The sequence below is a fragment of the Carassius auratus genome, chromosome 16, assembly GCF_003368295.1.
Source record: "Carassius auratus strain Wakin chromosome 16, ASM336829v1, whole genome shotgun sequence".
Classification (NCBI taxonomy): domain Eukaryota; kingdom Metazoa; phylum Chordata; class Actinopteri; order Cypriniformes; family Cyprinidae; genus Carassius; species Carassius auratus.
In genome coordinates this window covers 14,789,020-14,807,817 of record NC_039258.1, presented here as the reverse complement: position 1 = coordinate 14,807,817, position 18,798 = coordinate 14,789,020, and the positions used below count along the sequence as shown (strand labels likewise).

Genomic DNA, 18,798 nt, shown 5'->3' with positions numbered 1-18,798 from the left:
GAGGGAATCGGCATTTCTCGAAAACAAGTCCAAATGTCCTAAAGTTTATTAGGCTGTACAAAAAAATTATAGTACATGGATATATTGTAAATGGGACGTTAAAACTGTGAATGTACATGGCTGTTAAAGCCACCGTCATCTTGTTAAACTTAAAACAGATCCATTTTATTGTAAAACCACACATTCTTTTACATTTTGAGGCACATTCATTCCTCCATCTAAGTCAGTCACAGTATAACCATGTCCAGGTGAGTGTCTTTTTTCTTCTTCTTCTTCTTTTTTTTTATTTTGCACTTATATAACAAGCCACTTTTTCACAGTGAACCGTGTTAGCTGTAAAAATGTATACTGGTTCAGCAAGTGCACAACCCCTTTGGATGAAAACAGTTTTCTCTCCGAAAATAGAAACATCCCGCCCTCTAGCGGCTCATATGCGCAACCTCAGCTCACGTGAAAATAAATGAGGTTGACTGTTGGAGTCATTTGAATCATCAGTTGAATTACTTAAATTTATTTATATCAGCTGATCCAAAACCTCCACATATTTGGTCATTTGTAAAATATAATCCAATCGCTTCATATTTATGACCAACACACGTTGGCTATAAAATACGTTAACCAAATATTTAATAATGTCACAAATAAAACATTACTTAACAGTGGATAACCAATCACTTCTCTGCAGTCACGTCAGCCTGTCGCTCTCCATCAGCCTCTCTTTGCTCTCTGTTTCCGTGCCTGGAGAGCATTTTCCATTGATCAATCTCAGTCTTTTTTATTTTTTGGACTCGTGCGAGCTATTTAAAGTAGGCATTTTTTAACATACACATTTTATACTGCTGTATGTGTCTGTCATATCCACTTTAGAGTTTAGATATAAGCCTATTGTACTTACTGTGTTACTGCGATCCAAACACACTTCTGATGTTGTGACGTAACAGTGCAACATTACTTCACCAAACCATTCAGATTACCGTTACTGTAAATTCTGTGGCATGAGACAAGGACTAAGTAAAAAGAAAGAGTTATTAGACTGAAAAGATGCAGAGAGGGTGAGGAGAGGATGCAGCTTCCACTGAAGTTTTTCGTGCGTGCTGGTGAGCGCGCGAGGAGCAGAGCGCGCGGAGAGCGCCCACGCAACACTTCCACGCGCTGCAAATCTTCTTAAATGCGACGCATCCTCAATCAGGAGACGCTTTATCTTCTGAACAGGAAAAGTTTTACATAAATTAAATAGAAACTGAAAAGAAATAACGCTCATTTGGACTACACTGTGATGACAAGTTGTGCACGAGCCGGTGAGTGTCGTTTTTGTTATTCTAACTTCAGATTTGACTTCCACTGTCAGTGCTGTTTATATATTTTTTTAAAGAAAACCGATTGTACATATACTATAGTTGTGAATGACGTAGTTCATTACTATGCCTACCACATTAAGCCATATAGCCTGTCTTGTAATGGTTTAGAAAACAAGATACAAAAAAACAAAACATTTTTGATAGTGGATTTGCTCAACATTTAGGTCAATTGTTTTTAGTATGCTTTTGAGGTTTTTTACAACAAAAAAATATGAGTAATAAAACTAGTCAACACTCAAGTCTCAAGGTGAAAGGCATTTCAGTCAGGCCTCATTCACAGCAGCCTTTTTCAGCAAAACTGCTAGCTTTATAGGCCTTAATAACCTTCATTAATCATTAAGTAATTAAAAATATTGTCGAAAATGTCTCACATTCAGTTGCATACGTTTTTATGAATGTACTCGATGTATGTAAATTAATAGATAATAGAGATCAGAATGTAATCAGATATATATGAATATAATATGAAACATAAAAATACGAAATCTGTGAAAGGTTTCATAACATTTATATATAATGTTTGTTAATATAATTATTAAAAGTTATAAAAACGGTTCCTCAAGGCTTATACTGTAGATTTAATAGTAGCTATATTTATAGGATTCTACATGAAGAGGTCTAGATTTGTAGTTGATACTGTAGTCTGTAATTTTAAAGTACATTTTTTTGCATAGCATTTATAATTTTTTTTATTAAGCTACACAGAAGGACAATTGCACACTAAATTTGGCTTTTTCCACCTTTTTTTGGATCGAAATAACTGTCCTCCTTTAGTGCCACTGCAAAGAGGATTTTTGTTTCATTTCTCTCTTCTTCATCTGGTGCTGTTTACAGTATTATTAGTTTGTAGTTGAGAGATTAACCTCAAGGTCATTAGTTCTAAGAATCAGTGCTTTCTTTATTTGACTCACAGAGAGAGTAAAAAGGTTGATTTCTGTAGAAATGATTTTATAGCAATGTCATGATCACTTTTGTAAGGATAAATTGTGCTTGAGTTTATGTGGTGATGTGAAAATGAACCCTGAACTATTTGAGACTAAAGGATTAGTTCTTTATCTCCCATCCTCCTCTCCTCCACGTGATCGAGAGAATCTGAAAGCGATAGCATGAGAGAGTGTTATGCTTTCTACCATTTAATCTAGCCATTATTATTATGCGATGTATAGTTATGTCACATGAGAATTAGCCTTTGATATGTGTCAGACAAACAACATTTTTTTATTTCTTTTCGTGGGTGCAGAGGATGAGCAGAAGAAACGCTGCAAAGTAAAAAATAACAATGAGATGAAAAGATTGAGGCATTATTTCAGTCCAACAATTAATCTCCGAGAATGCGAGAGGCAGAGCTGTAGGAGGTACAGAGACAAATTGAGTCTGAGATGGTTGAGATGATGAACATCGGAGAAGAGATATTTTTATTAAAATATACTCGCATGTAAGATTTGTGGAATATAATCAGCATTAATCAGAAATCTACAGGCTTCAGTAGTGGAATTGTACTCCGTCTACACAATCTGTCAGTCTTTTAGTGGGGATTTTTTTCATTGAAACATTTTTCGGGAAACTTTATTTAGACAGTAGGTGGAAATAAGTGACTGTCTTTATCATGATGAGCCATGAGTCATTGAATCATCAATTCAACCAAATTACATCGCCTGCAACTTTCAAATTTGTCCATTTCTGATTGGATGTCAGTTATGTTTTTGCTCATCAGCTGGAAAATATTCTTCTGAAAGTGATCCCAACAATTATTTCCGCTATCATTTTTGTTATCATACAATAAAGTTTCAATAGCCATTCTAATTCATTGAGAATAGGGAGGTCACACGCACAGCTATAGTGATAACGACACAGAGGATTGTTGGAATCACACTGAGCTGATGTTATGATGAAAAGAGTGACAGCCAATCAGAATTCAGAGCATTTAAAGTGACATAACTTTATAGATCTGGAGACATAGGAGACTATAGATCTATTTTAGTGACAAATTATAATACATTGGTGTGTGCACTAATTTAAATTTTGTTTTAGCAATCTTTATAGTTATCGCTTTTGGTTTAAACGGGACTTCAGCCAAGATAGTTCATTGTAAGTAATTCCAATATAGTTTCTTTCCATGTCAACCTGTGTTCTTGAGCTGTTGTTCGAAAGTACATTTTAATTTCCTCACCAACTAAACATGCACTAGCTTGCTCTTATCACAATGAATATGTGATAAAGATTCTCGTGCACACTATTGGTTCTATGATAAGACACCATGAAGCAGTTCCTCATTTAATTCATAACCCATAAAGTCAATGTAGTATCCTATAGAAATAAGGTTTGCAAAGACTAAGAAATAGGGTAAGTTCTGTCAGCGCTGGCTCGTCCATACAAATTCAGCACTCCCACGTATATCTAAGGTAACACAACACTTTAGAAGCTCTTGGGGTTGAAGTGGTGCTGTCTCAGCAGCACCAGACCACAGTGTGGAAACCAGGGAGACAGAGAAGTGAACGAGCAGGAGCACCGTGTTATGTGCAGGAGAGACTTTAGGAGAATTAGACATATGCTATGTTACACTATGGAGAGAGACAGGCATAAAGAATGATTATGTGTTCGAAAATGTATTCATTAAGGGATATTCAGGGTCTACTTCAAGTTTAGCTCAATTGATAGAATAAAGAAAAACAACAACAACAACAAAACTAAAAGAAATGTAGATTAAGATTAAAAAAGTAGATGTGGCCAGTTTTTGGAGGTTTTAAAAACAGAAATCTGTGTATGAGCTCTAAAAAATATATATATTTAAGGCTTGACAAGTTGTAAAATTAGATATATCTTTAGAAAGAAAATTGTAGCACAAAAGTGTTCTAGTAACACTTTACTTAAAGCCTTTATGTTTAATGCATTATAATGGGTTTTTAAAGGGTATAATGCATTATAATTATTTATAATGTGCATTATAATACATTATATTTTGTCAATTTTAACTGAATTTAAAACGCATAGTGTAACAATGAATTAATGTGACAATGTATTAGCTGTGATTACAAATATTTATGAGATTGTACAGTGCACTATAATGTGCATTATGAAGCATAATTTATGCATTAAAACCATTCTATAATGTATTATAAATAAAGGCTTTAATAAAGTTTACCAGTGTTTTTTTTTTTTTTTTGCAAAAATGTAAAGCTAATAATTCCATAATTATTTTGTTAAAATTTGTGTATTATTAGAGCTGCTTAAATTACAGTCATGTTTGTATTGTCATATGACAAAGTTGTAAAATTGGATATACATTTATACAGAAAAGGTTAATAAGGAATGGAGAATTTATACATTTATAAAAGCATTAACATTAATTATTCTGTTAAAACTTGTGTATTATTTGAGCTGTAAAACAGTTTAAATTACAGTAGTTTTTGTGTTGTTATTGCGTCAAAGTTGTAAAACTTCACGTTTGTTTAACAGAATAAAATCATGTTAAATTGCAAATTGTTTACATTGTGTGACAATAACGGTCTGAATTTGAACACTTATGAAGTGGCCTCTATCATGTCCGTTATTGTAAAGGGTGAGTTGAAATGATTTTTGTGGTAATTAATTACCATAACACAAATGCTCTTGAATGATCTTAACTTGTACCGAACTCAATATTTAAAAAAACGGTCATTACTCTTTCATGCATGTAACAGATTTAGCTTGGCTCTTCTTGGCATACGTTAGGTTCTAATGATTACAAGATTGCACTGAAGCCTATTGTGTAGAAATGCAGTGAGTGGTGATGTTATCTGTAGTTAATACTTTCTCATTACTCCACTCAGATTAACATTAGTTAGTTTCCAGCCAGGCTTCTGCAGGCTGACTGGATCATATAATCTCATCGCACACTTCTGGCATATCTAGACCGAGAGAGATGGAAGCAGAGAGAAAATCAGGGAATGAAAGTGAGTTCGAGATATCGAGAGTGAGCCAGAGAGGGACACTGAGAGAGACACAGCCCTGCCATGTGAATCCATGGACATTTTGTGGCCTCATTTCGTGGCATAGAGGAATCGATGACACTATGGATTGGTTGTGCTGAATGTGGGCTGTTGGATTACTGCATGTGTTCTGCTGCAGGTGACATAGCATGCATTTCCACCATCTACCAATACTACTGATGTTGTTACAGTAAATCAGCATTATCATTTGAAAACAATTAGTTCTTTCCATTACGTCTCTGGTCAGTGTAGTTTTAGGCGTTGATTTTCTGCAAATTAAATTTTGCCTGTTTAACATTGTTATGACTCTCAGTATGAATCTTGTGTTTGTTGCAGGTGCAGCTATAAATGTTTAATCATATGGGTAACACTTTACATTTTGGTCCCATCAATGCTTTAACTAATATTACTAATGAGCAATATATTGGTTACTGTATACTGGTTACTGTACTTTAAATCTTTGTTAGTATTAGTCAGTAAAAATACAAAAAATACACAGTTAGTTGTTAATGTCAGCTCAAGTACATTAAATAGAATGAACATACAAACATAATGCATTAGTAAATTTCGAAATTAACATTAATAACTAACTATAATAAAATTATTTTTAGATAAACAATTGTTTTTTTATGTTTTCAATGTCAGTGAAAAGTAAACACTGTATTTAAATAATTATATTAAATGTATTTCTTATTTGTTATACTGTGTTTGTTATTCAGTTGAAATCTCCGATTATCTAATTTTGCAATTAATTGCTGAGGACAATCAAAATTGCATTCTGTTTTTCCAAATGTTTTTGTAAGAATAACTTATGGAAACATTCAGGCACCAAAACTGTTAAAAAGTATCAAATCAAAACCAGAAACATAATATTCCCATGGTGGTTTAGAACAAAACCCCTTTTGGTGGAAGTATGCTGCTATGTATAATTATGCCGCTTCTTGGTTACATAAAGTTGTCAATATTATAAATAAAAGACAAACATACTATTTGCCCATTTACAAACAAATGTTTATCATATGCAAAGTGCCTGTAAAAGCATAAAGTATATAGAATATGAGTCAGTCAGCATTGTCAGTCCTTGCTAAAGTAAAATGACTTTCACATACAGTACTTTATAAATCACCATGACCTCAGCCATGTGATGTAATAACAGCGTACATCGAGAGTTTCTCCAGAATATTATCCCCATCAGATTTGTGAAAAGGTGAAATAGAGAGTATGTTAGAGAGAAAAGTTCAAAAGGTCATTCACTGTGCAGAATATTATTGAAATGATTTTCACAGGGACTTAATCTCTCTTCATAACACTTGAACATGGACATGTAATCTGGGAGAGCGATAGAAAGACAGAGAGAGAGAATTCAGGATGGATAGAGTGACAAATGCAATCTGAGTGTCAGAGAGATGAGAGAAAATACACCTGTGCTGTTGAAAACAATGAGATTCATAGAGCACTGGGACATTTATTGAAATAGCTTATCCTTAAAAAAAAAAGTCAACTTCTGTTATTAAAATATTCTGGAGTCAGATGGGGCAGGTACAGCTATTAAGCTTGTTATGTAGTCTAAAGTTGATTGTGGTGTAACCTTTGAGCTGATTTACATAGATTTCAATAGTTTCCTGTTAATTGCTCCCGACATAAGTCTGGCACTGCTGCATTGGTGCTTTGCCAGCAATTATTCTAGAATGTCCCGTATCACGCTGACCTTGCTCCCATATCTCACACTTCTGAACACTGCACATGCTGTAGAGGATCAGGGGTGTTTGAGGAGCACTCAGCTCTCATTAACAGCATGGGAGATTTCACCAGACACCTCCAACATGAGGCACAGAGAGATAAGGAGAGAGAAAGTGAGAGAGTCTGACTGTTTTTTTTATTATTATTAATCTGAGACCACTATGTGGAAATTGAGTAGATTTTTTTTCTTTACAAATTATATTATCAGGATAATATTGAATTTATGGTCTTGTGTATATATATATATATATATATATATATATATATATATATATATATTATTTATTTTATTTTTTTTGCTTTAATTTGCTTTAGTTCTCAAGCATCTTGTGCTTCAGTGGACACAAGAACGTCTGACCTTTTGTAAAAAATAAATTCACAATTAATTAAAAAAAATGCTTAGAAAAAGTGGAAATTGTAAAATATGCCTTATTTTTTACAGGCTTTTTTGTTTGTTGGTTTGTTCATTTTACTTCTACTTTTTATGTTTCAATGCTTTAATTTGATTTTTACATCATTTCAGTATTTTGTTTGCATAATAATTCAGTATGAGGTCAAAAAGACCTCCAGTCCACACACAATAATTAAACGTTATAAAGTATTTAAAGGTTGTGTTTTATTATAGTGTTAAAGTGTATTATATGCTAAGGTTATTTTAGAAACAGGATTGTTGCACTCAATTGTCTCTTATTTTCATTATTTGAGCATAAATCATATAGTACAAGTGTTATTAAAATAATATCTGTTGCACGTGAGCTTTTTTAAAAGGAGCAACATTTCATTATTCATATAAGTCTTCATTAGAGAGATAACTTATTACAATATGCATAGTTAAGTGCTGCAGCTGAACTTATTAGAGAAAATGAATACCGAGTAGCTCTGTGTCAATGGTATATTTTCAGCAGCATTGGTGCATGTGTTAATCAATAGGTTTGGTGCTCTAATGAGATCTCTCTCATACACACAGCCCTAGGTTACAATGTGTAGAGGTTAGAGTCAGAGGTCAAAGACTGGTGGTGAGATAAGATGTGACTCACACACTCTCCAAATCCTTTAGTGAACCACACACATGGCACTATGAGCAAAATATTTTATTGTGGTTAAAGTCTATGCCGTTTACATTGAAAGTCTATTTATTAAACAAATTTAAATATTATTTTTTATATGTTTGATATTAAAAGTAAACAAATACTACATTTATAATTTGTATTACTGAAATGTAGAATTACTCATCTATGGTTTACTACTACATAATTACTTTTCATCATAATTTTTTTAAATTAATGAATCAATCAATTAATTTTCAATTTGAGGGGCCGGTGACTTTTTAGGAAACACTTATCTTTTACATAATATTTGTTCTTTTTCAGCAGATTTCTGCTGACCGAAAGGGCAAAGAAGACACGGGATGATCTATGCACTTCATTTACTGCCAGCACTGGTAATTATATTTATATATAAAAGTTTGTTCGAATTTTGAAATGGAATTACAACATTTTCTTGGAGATAAATAATCAGACTTAATCAGCATTTTATCTAGTCCTTAAATTTCATTTTAACATTCATAATTATGCTTTCTCTCTAGGAGTTAACAGAGACTGTGATGTCATCAATGCAAAAACCGCAGATTCAAATAATAAGGAACGTGATGGGGCCCTGACAAACTATTCTTGAGTTGTATTTGCTGTGGATATATTCTAGCACAAATATTTGAAGATGAAACTTTGTCACCTCTCACTTTAGAAATTTTCTTTTTCTTTTGAGTGTTATGTTTTCTAATTTCATCCTTGAATAAGTTCTTGTTTCAAGTGGACTCAAGTGGAAGTTTTTAAAAATTCTCTTTCACATTCATTAAGCCTCGAACTACAGGTTCCTAAAAGGTGTATGAAAAGGTAACACCACTTCAGTTCTCCTATGATTTAATTTTTAATCCTACGACATTAATAATTGATCTGACTTAATGTTCATTTTTAGGAACATTTCACCAGTTGCATGTGTTTTGTTGATGACCAAACTGGACTTGGACTCTGAAGAAGATCTCAAAGCATCGCCTAGCTTTTTTAAGCTTTTGGAGAGATCAAAGTGAACCAACAAGTCATAATTCAATTCACTCTAAACCTCTTACTATTGTTATATGTGCACTATAGTAATTCAGTTATAGAACTTCAATCAAGAGTTTTTCTAGAGCAAAATTACGCTTTCTTTTGGAGAACTGGGCTCTTGGTGTTTGGAGACTGGAGATGGAAACATGACTGTAACAGAATGTCACTGTTTGACTGTTTAAATTGTTCTGATGTCTAATATGATTGAGAAATGGACTTGTTCTGTTCCAGAGTTATATTTGCACAATATTGAAGGCAAAGAGGTCCCATTTGTGAAGTATTAAGAAATGTTGACTAGTTTTCATATTAATTGCATGTCTCTCTTGTGTCTTTAAACGTCTCACCATTTAAATAAGGAAAGCTGAAGAGGTCCCAAAGGGAAAGATTGGTCTGTATATGCACGTTGTTATTTATTACACACATATGTTTTAGACAGTTTAGTGCATGTTCTTTTCAGTTTCCCTCTATATGTGAGGCTTGTTTATGCCTTTCCTTCATGTTATGTAAGTTCAGTTTTCCTTCATCCTTCTGCTCTGCCTGAGCATCGCCTTGTTTGTTTGTTTGTGCCTTTTAGTTGCTCACTTTCTTATGAAACTGCTATATGTTACGCATAGACCTACAGCAGCACGGTTTTCCTCTGTCTAGTCTCTGCCCACCTCCTAAACTTAGCAAAACTACTGCCAAAGCTGAGAAACTGCATTGAAACTGGATTTTTTATTTTTCTTCATTCACTGCATCTAACAACTTTGGAACTTTGCGTTCAGTGCAATAGTCCAGGAATACCGGTTTATTACTAGCAGACAGTGGACGGACCACTCAAGTGGAGACTCTTTGATGATGTCAGAGATGATCTCTAATGCGATTGTGTTCCGACTCTGGGCAACGATTGGCTGCCGGGATCTGAATGATTATACGGTCTCCTTCAAGCCATAAGCCTCACTGTAGAATACAGTCTACAATTCATAGTTTGGATATATATCATTGCCTCTGTATATTGACCCTGGATTTAGCTGGCAAGGCTTCAATTTTCCTGAACATTTAGCAATCACCTTGCTGTCACCAATAATGGGGGCTGCTCGGGTAAAGAGGCGCTTCAGTGCGGTTGTGGACACCCCGCTGGATGAGGAGGAAGTCATGAGGCTTGCACAGTGTGACGATGTCACTTCCTCCCAGTCGGGCACACTTCCGTCACCCAACTGTAATGGCAAAGTGCTCAACCATCACCATAGCAATGGAGGAAGGAGCGGAGAGAGGGATGAGGATGATGATGATGCAGAGGATGACGATAATGATGAAGAAGGGGGAGGGAGGAGGGGAGGAGGAGGAGGGCGTGGCCCGGCGCTCAGGGGGGAGTCTGGGGCAGAAGGGAGGTGGGAGAGGAGCAAGAGAAAGTCCTCGTCTGCCCTCTCGGCCTTGCCACCCCACGAACGCCGCAGCCAGTCCCGCCGGCCCCGACGGCGCTTTGTAGGCAAGGACGGGCGCTGCAACGTCACCTTCGTCAACATGAGCGAAAGGGGCCAGCGCTACCTCACCGACCTCTTCACCACCTGCGTGGACATCCGCTGGCGCTGGATGCTCGTGGTGTTCACCCTCTCCTTCTTGCTCTCCTGGCTTCTCTTTGGTTTCACGTTCTGGCTCATCGCCGCCGCTCATGGGGATCTGGTGCCCCTGGCATCATCTTCCTCATCAACTCCTTTATCTGTTTCCTCCTCGCTGGCTCCTCTGGAACCCGTAGGGGATTCCGGTCGAGCGGAGATGGTGGCAGAGACAGAGGAACGCTGCTTTCAGCAGGTGAACAGTTTCATGGCGGCGTTCCTCTTCTCTCTGGAGACGCAGACGTCTATAGGATATGGCTTCCGGAGCGTTACCGAGGCCTGCCCCCTGGCGGTGCTGGCTGTCGTGTTGCAGTGCATTGTGGGCTGCATCATCGACGCTTTCATCATTGGGGCGGTAATGGCTAAGATCGCCAAGCCCAAGAAGCGCAATGAGACACTGGTGTTCTCGGATGTGGCTGTGGTGGCCATGAGGGACGGGAAACTCTGCATGATGTGGCGAGTGGGAAACTTGCGCAAGAGCCACCTGGTGGAGGCCCATGTACGAGCACAGATACTGAAGGTCAGTGAGATGCTTTGTTTGTGTCTTGTCCTGTCTGTTCATTTAAACAGAATAAAAATGCAATTCACACATTACATAAATGGCTACCACTGCGTGGTACGACTCGGCTCTGCATGGTTTGCACTTCCACTGCAATTAAGGATCAGTGGGCAGGATTATTCACGTCGTTATAGTTTTGCCGCCTCTACTCCCACAATTCCTAAAAAAGCTTTTTCATTCTGCATCACTCCATCAAGCCCTCAATGGATCCACTCCTCTGCTATCAATGATAGGAACATCTGCCCTTCAACAACAGACAACTACGTTTTTTGGTTGTTTAAAAAAAGGTGTGCTCGTTCAAAACAGTTGCGTTCGATCCTTCGCTGGCTGTACTGATTTAAATCTAGCGGTTCTTTATGCGTTTGTGTCGCAAGTTCAGTGACGCAAGTAATGACAATTCTCTGCGGCCAATATGTGATCAGCAGAGTTTACACGTCATGTTTTGGTAATGGTACGGTTCACTTGGAAACTCAACCGACGTGGTACTAAAAAAGTACCAGGTACTGTACTCAGTAGAAAACCCCTAGAAAGTGAACTGTACTGAGCCGTACCATGCAGTGAAAAAGCGCCAAAAGTGACTTATACCAAAATACCTATTCTATGATGAGCATTAAATTCTGAATTAAAACTCTTTGAAAAGAAACAAAAGATAATTTGACAATGCAAGGTTAGTTCTGGTTGGAAACTATCCCCAAAACAAGAGCTAATTTCAACACCAGTTTTGAAGTAAATTTTAAAGTGGAGGTTGATTTTGCTTTGAGGTCAGAATAATTGGAAAGTGTGAAACAGAGGGAAAATAAACAGGGACAGAGATGCTTGGAAATATGACTGTACCTTGGTACAGTGATGGTAATACTGTACCGTTGTATTGTAATTAGTGCTGTCATGGCATAACTGTGGTACTTTTGAAGGTACACTACCATTCAAAGGTTTGAGAACTGTAAGATTTTTATTTTTTTAGGGAATGCTTTTAATTCAGCGAGGTTGCATTACATTGATCAAATGTGGCAGTTAAGACATCTTAGAAACATTTATATTTCAAATAAATATTGTTCTTTTAAACTTTCTTTTCATAAAAATGTAGAACTGCGTTTAACATTGATAATAATAAGAAATGTTCATTTAGGAACAAATCATCATATTAGAATGATTTCTGAAGGATCATGTGACACTTAGGACTATAGTAATGATGCTGAAAACACAGCTTTGCTATCACAGGAATAAATTACATTTTGTTATATGTAATAATATTTAATAATACTTCACAATATTACCATTTCTACTGTATTTTGATTAAAAAAATGGATCAGTGGTGAGCATAAAATACATCTTTCAATAATTTATGCCATTAAATCTTACCAAACTTTTGAAGGGTAGTCTAGTGTATAAGAGAAAGAAAAACCTTGCATGAAGGTAGAATACATGGTAAGATGAGTAAATGAAAGAGAAAAAAGAATGAGAAAGATTGACATCTGGACAGTTGGTGTGGTTAATAACGGCTTGTTTTGTTCAAGCTCATACCAGAGGTTTATAAGATTTGCAGAGGGGATTAATTTCACCAGAGCAAACCATTGTGTGTGTGTGTGTGTGTGTGTGAGACTTAATTTAACGGCCTGGTTAAATTATTTGTGTCATTATGCTTTATTTTTAAGAGTGAATGAAATCTTATTGTCGTAAATGTATTCAAATGTGTCATTGTGTTTGTGAATGTCACTGAGGATCATGTTTATATTAGTCTTTTATTCTATTCATATCCACATGCAGTTCTAATGTTTCTAACACATCCTGATGTCACTACAAAACACAGACTGGATTTGTCCATGGAAGACAGCTTTTACATTTTTTTATCATATACTGTGTGATTACGACACATAACATCGATTTGGAGGTCGAAATTACTGGCAGAAATGTTGTGAACTTTGAAATATGTGATATGTGTAAAAACATATTTATAACTTGTTTAAAATTGTGGCAAATTTCGTTCAAGTTTGGTATGTTACAGACACATGTTTTCCCCATTTTATAAATTATCGTCAGCTAAAATGTTTTCATTCACAAAAATTGTGCCATGTCAGTCTGTATAAAATGGACTGTAATTAATACATATTGGTTATTAAATTACTAACTAATCTAAATATGCAAAAGGACATTTATGTCAAACAATAAAAATGACTAAAACGTTGATCTACTGTACAGTATGTAAAACTTAACAGTGCTTTTGACCTTTCCTGCAGCCACGGGTGACCCCTGAGGGTGAGTTCCTGCCACTGGACAATGCAGACCTCAATGTCGGCTTTGACACAGGAACAGATCGCATCTTTTTGGTGTCACCTGTGACAATTGTGCATGAAATTAATGAGGAGAGCCCTTTCTTTGAGGTGGACAAACATACACTAGAGGAAGACAAAGATATGGAAGTGGTGGTGATTCTGGAGGGCATGGTGGAGGCCACTGCAATGACAACCCAATGCCGGTCTTCATACCTGGCCTCTGAGATCCTCTGGGGTCACCGCTTTGAACCTGTGCTCTATGAAAGGAAGAACTGCTACCAGGTGAGAGACAGAGAGAATAAAAATGGAGGGTGGAAAGTGACGGATGTGTAAGGAAATGTAGTGGTTGTAGATGTAAAGTGTAGAAGACCATATTGGACTCATTACTGTGTAAGGCTACATTATATCGAAACTTCTCAAACATTCTGGTTAGATTTTTAAAATAGAATTTGGATTTATGTAATTCAGCTCTATTTAACTTACCACAATCCATCCAACAACAAATCTGTTGACTAATAGAATTATTGCCATTTAAGTTCTAACCAACAGCAATCACATTGTGATATTCTGACTTTGTTCACATACTCAGTTGTGATTGGAATGGTTTCTTTACAGTGTTGCCAGATTTATAGAAAAATAAGCAATCTGTAAAAAAGTTAAATAAAGAATAAATACAATTCTTGATATAGCGACTTTACTTACTAAGCAACCACAATAAGAAACCACATATCAGTGTTTGTGTTGATAAGAAATAGGGTCAGGCCAAATTCCAAATTAATAATTTGGAATTAATTGGCCGTTTTACACAAAATGTATTATTTCTAATGACTGGAAGAAGAATTTTATGTAGAAATGCAATTCAGAGAAAAAAAATTATGAATATGAAATCAAATATGATCAACCCGATCTCATGAGAAATAAAATATTATTCTGTTCCTGGCATCTGCTTTAACCTCAGTTTTAATTAATTGGAAATTAATTTAAATTTAAAAAGGCTTTCTTAATTCCCTTCTGAATATCAGTCAATTCTAAATAAATAAGAACTCTTGAAACCATCTAAAGCCATCTTCATGCTGCAAAGATGGTGTTGCGAATAGTGCTAATTCTCCTGCTTAATTTTTTTTTTTTATGTATAACTAATCCCCAAAACTTGTCCTGTAACTAAAATAACAACATTCCTTTCCTGACTCTTGCAAATGCAAATCTGGTTATGCCTTGTGCTTGTCATGTGTCCTCCCCACCTCTAGGTGGACTACTCATACTTCAACAGGACTTACGAGGTTCCGGACACGCCCACCTGCAGCGCTAAAGAGTTAGCCGAGAACAAGTACATCTTGGGCTCCCGTTCCTCCTTCTGTTACGAGAACGAGGTGGCTCTGCAGCTCTCCCCCTCTGTCCCTCCCTGCCCTGACCAGTTCTCTCCATCCCCCTGTTGTTCCCCCTCTCTCGTTCGGCCCACACAACCATCTCTACAAGACTCCTGCAGTGAGCACCCACACATACACTGAGCCATGCGGCTGGGATGAAAGGGCACAAGGGAAAGCAGCGGTCAAAGAAAGAAAGGGAGATAGATAGAGAAAGAAAGAGAAAGGGTCAGGATGGAGGGAGGAGTTCGGGAGAAAGAGGGCTGGAGAGTAAGACTTGGACAGGGGACTATGGCAAAGAGGGCCGTAAAGGGACAATGTAGGACTGATTAATGACAATAGGTCATGCATAGGATGGGCTGAGAGAAGACAGAATGCACAAAAGATGGAGAATAGAAGAGGGAAAGGGGCCTCTCACAGCCTTGGAGAAGAGAACGAAAGAGCAAGATAGCAAGACAGTGGGGTGAATTCACTAATACATTGAACTAGTGCAATATTTCTGCATGTGTCTTCTTCACTAACCCCTGTAATCCTGTTTTATCAGACGCTATCAAAGTATCTTTCAAAGTAAGTCAATTCAGGTGGCCATCTTGGAAACAGCTATTTTAGTCATACATAGGTCCTATCAAATTGGGTAGGGAGACACTGAAGTCATACAAATTAAATAACATTTTAAAATTATCAATATATTGAATGATACATGAATGATAAAAAACTGTAGTGAGATGTATTTAAAATGTAGAAAGTTAGAAAGTGTGAGAATAGTTCGCAAGAGAGCAAATCTGATGCAACTGCCTTGTTCATTGTTGAATAACGTCATTATTTTTGTTTTCTTTGTGCACTAAAAATTCTTCTCGTAACTTCATAAAATTAAGGCTACATTAACTATTTTTTCAATGTCCTATGTTTCAAAAATGTCAACACATGAGTGTTTAAAAGCTGTCAGATGCCTGCTTTTAAATGCTCTCATGTTCCTCTGTGTGAGTGCTCGGTGAAGAGCATGAAGAGATGATCATTGTAGCCAATCACAGTTATGTCTGTGGAGCGCGTGAACACATTGGCCAAAACAGCAGTGTTTCAGAATTGGCTCAAAAGCACTCAAATGTTAGCGGGAAATGTACGTTTTTAAAATTTCAATTCCGACTAATACTGAAGTCGGTACTTATGACAACACTTGAACATGTCAGTTGCATTGCTGTCTAAGCAGGGTCAGAAAGCTTTCAGATTTCAACAAAAATATCTTAATTTATGTTCCGAAGATGAATGAAGGTCTCAATGCCCAATAATAACGATAACTAAAGATAACGATAAAAGATATAGTTCTAAAAATCGTTCTAAAAAGAATAGCAGAGTCCACACCGCAGCAATAACGATGAATGCACAGAGAAACGATATCGGTGGAATCACTTTCAAAACGATTTTTTCAAGCTGATGAACAATAAAAACATTGACAGCCAATCAGAATCCATCCTGTTTTAAAGAGCTCAAGAATTTAAAGCAGCAGACGAGCGTATGTGCGCTGAGAATAAACAGACGATATCGTTCGCTAGTGTGAATGCTACTATCTTTATCTTTATACTGTTGTTATCTTTATAGTTATTGATTTTGGTGTGAATGCGGCTTAACAGGTTTTGAACCACATAATGAGTAATTAATTACACATGAGTAATTAATGACAGAATTTAAATTTTTGGGGTAAACTATCCCTTTAAGGACGACAGATCCAGAAGTTAAAAAAATTTGGGGGGATGTGGATCTTTATATACTAGAGACGCCATATTGGACATTTCGTCATTCTGTTCGGCCTGTTTCTGTTGCAATCTTAACTGGTTCAGCAGTGCAGTACTTAAATGAACTCATTGACACTTCATTCATCTTTAATGAATTCCCCCTGAAAAGTAGGAGCTTTGTAGGGAAAGAGCTTTCAGATGGGTTTCAGAAAGGACAAAGGTAATGTTTAAGTCAGAGTGCAGAGGAAGGTAGCAGTAACACAGGAGATTCAGGTCGGTCACACTGAAATGAGATCAAAGACTGTGGAGTGGGGGAATATAGAGGAATTGATGGAGAAGGTCATTTTGACATGAGGAGAGCTGCAACACCGACCCAGTGTGCTGATTGAACCTGGCGATCTTCTAGAATCGACATGAGCTGCGGTGGCTCCAGCATGTGTACCTGATCAAGACACAACAGTGGCCTCTAGGGGCCGCAACCAGTATGAGTGATTTCACAATTAAACAATTGGAAGGAAATACCTATTGGAAATAACTTCTTATGACAATATCATACACTAGTAAGAAAAAAACCAAGAAAAAAAGTCCTCTCTCAAAAATCAAATTACTTGTTGCGAGAGCTTTTGTGTCTTACTGAATGTGGGAATGCCTGCTAGAGTCACTGCAAAATAGGAAACTACTGAAAATCTGCAGCATTTTCAAGTTGTTTCTCTTATGTACTGTATATTTTTTTTCTATTTATTCAAGTTAATGCATTTTTGTATCATAATACACATAGAAGATTATGTGAAGCACTTTCAGAGTAATTTGTAATAATGTAACATATTTGTCACAATTGCACAGACCAAAAAAGAATTAGCTGATAGTATATATGGGTATATTTATATTTTGGATTGTTGACTTTAATTTTTTCTTTCTTTCAGTGTGTCATAACTGTGTAGTAGTAACTGGTAAATTTAGTAAATGGCTTATTACAGTTTGTAGTATTGTTATGTAATGACTGGGGCATTATTATTATTTTTTCTGGCTTCCATTCATTCTTAAACAACCACACAAACATTCTGACCTAAAGCATGTTGCTGGACAGGTTTCTTCTTGTGTGTTTTTGTAATTCGTTTGCCGGCGGTGTGCCTTTGAAAGTGAAGCCTGCTTGTTTTGAGGTTTTAGGGAGTAATGGAGAAATGTAGGTTGTATTATGCTGATGTTACAGGCACAGATGGAACCTGTAGACATTTTCCATGCTTATCTTTTGAGAAAAATCTATTTGAGTCTATATATGAATATGGTCAAATGTGTTACATAGAGCTGAGACACTTGCCAAGTTTTCGTCCAAGTATTTTTTGCTAAAATAGATTTAATGATCATTTAAATGAAGGGAAAAAGGCAAACATTGAATCAATGTCTCTTTGCAAATGACAAATTATTATCATTATTTTGTATTTATTTATTTTGCTTATGCAACTGTTTCATCATCAGTAAAAGGCCAACTGGAAGGAAACAGGCAGGAGACAGCATTTTAGTGCTTTTTTAAAAAAAAATGCATTTTAACAATAAACGGCACAAAATGTGGAAGAAAACTTGGCTATTGGTAGCTGCATGAATAATAATATTACACAAAATATGTATTAAACTAATATGCAAAGGTTAGGAATTGTAGAACGTTTTTGAATGCAATGTTATTGAACACAGTCAATTATAGTCAGCAAGGCTGCAATTATTTGATAAAAAATACAGTAAAAACAGCAATATATTATTACATTATAAGATAACTGTTTTTAAAAATGCTATTTATTGTTCTCATATAGCAAGCAATTTTGTTTCAAGAAAGCATTTTAATATGCTGATTTGGTGTAGCTTCTCTTATAATTATCACAATGGAAAATGCTTCTCAATATTTTTATATTATATATTTCCCCTCAGGTTTCTTTGAATGATAATAAAGATCAAAAGAACAATATTTAATTTAAATATAAATATTTTGTAACACTGTAAATGTCTTTACTGTTAACTGTCAATTTAATGCATCCTTGCTGAACAAACTACCGTATTAATTACTTGCCCCAAACTTCTGAACAGTAATGTACATTGCCTATGCTTAAATATAAGATATTT

General features: G+C 36.0%; 1 protein-coding gene across 4 annotated transcripts; it reads left to right on the top strand.

Annotated features, from left to right (window-relative positions):
• Window positions 1–695: 695 nt before the first annotated feature.
• Window positions 696–18,161, top strand: kcnj14 (potassium inwardly rectifying channel subfamily J member 14). 4 transcript variants are annotated; one of them, XM_026284297.1, is made up of 6 exons: window positions 696–1,298; window positions 8,440–8,507; window positions 8,652–8,958; window positions 9,041–11,283; window positions 13,557–13,874; window positions 14,840–18,161. In XM_026284297.1, the coding sequence occupies exons 4-6, from the start codon at window positions 10,234–10,236 to the stop codon at window positions 15,098–15,100; spliced, it is 1,629 nt and encodes a 542-aa protein (XP_026140082.1). In that variant the 5' UTR covers window positions 696–1,298; window positions 8,440–8,507; window positions 8,652–8,958; window positions 9,041–10,233; the 3' UTR covers window positions 15,101–18,161. The 4 variants fall into 4 exon arrangements, with proteins under 4 accessions (XP_026140082.1, XP_026140081.1, XP_026140084.1 ...); XM_026284296.1 differs by having other exon boundaries at window positions 8,437–8,507; XM_026284299.1 differs by lacking the exon at window positions 696–1,298 and adding an exon at window positions 5,169–5,465.
• The last annotated feature ends 637 nt before the right edge of the window (window positions 18,162–18,798 follow it).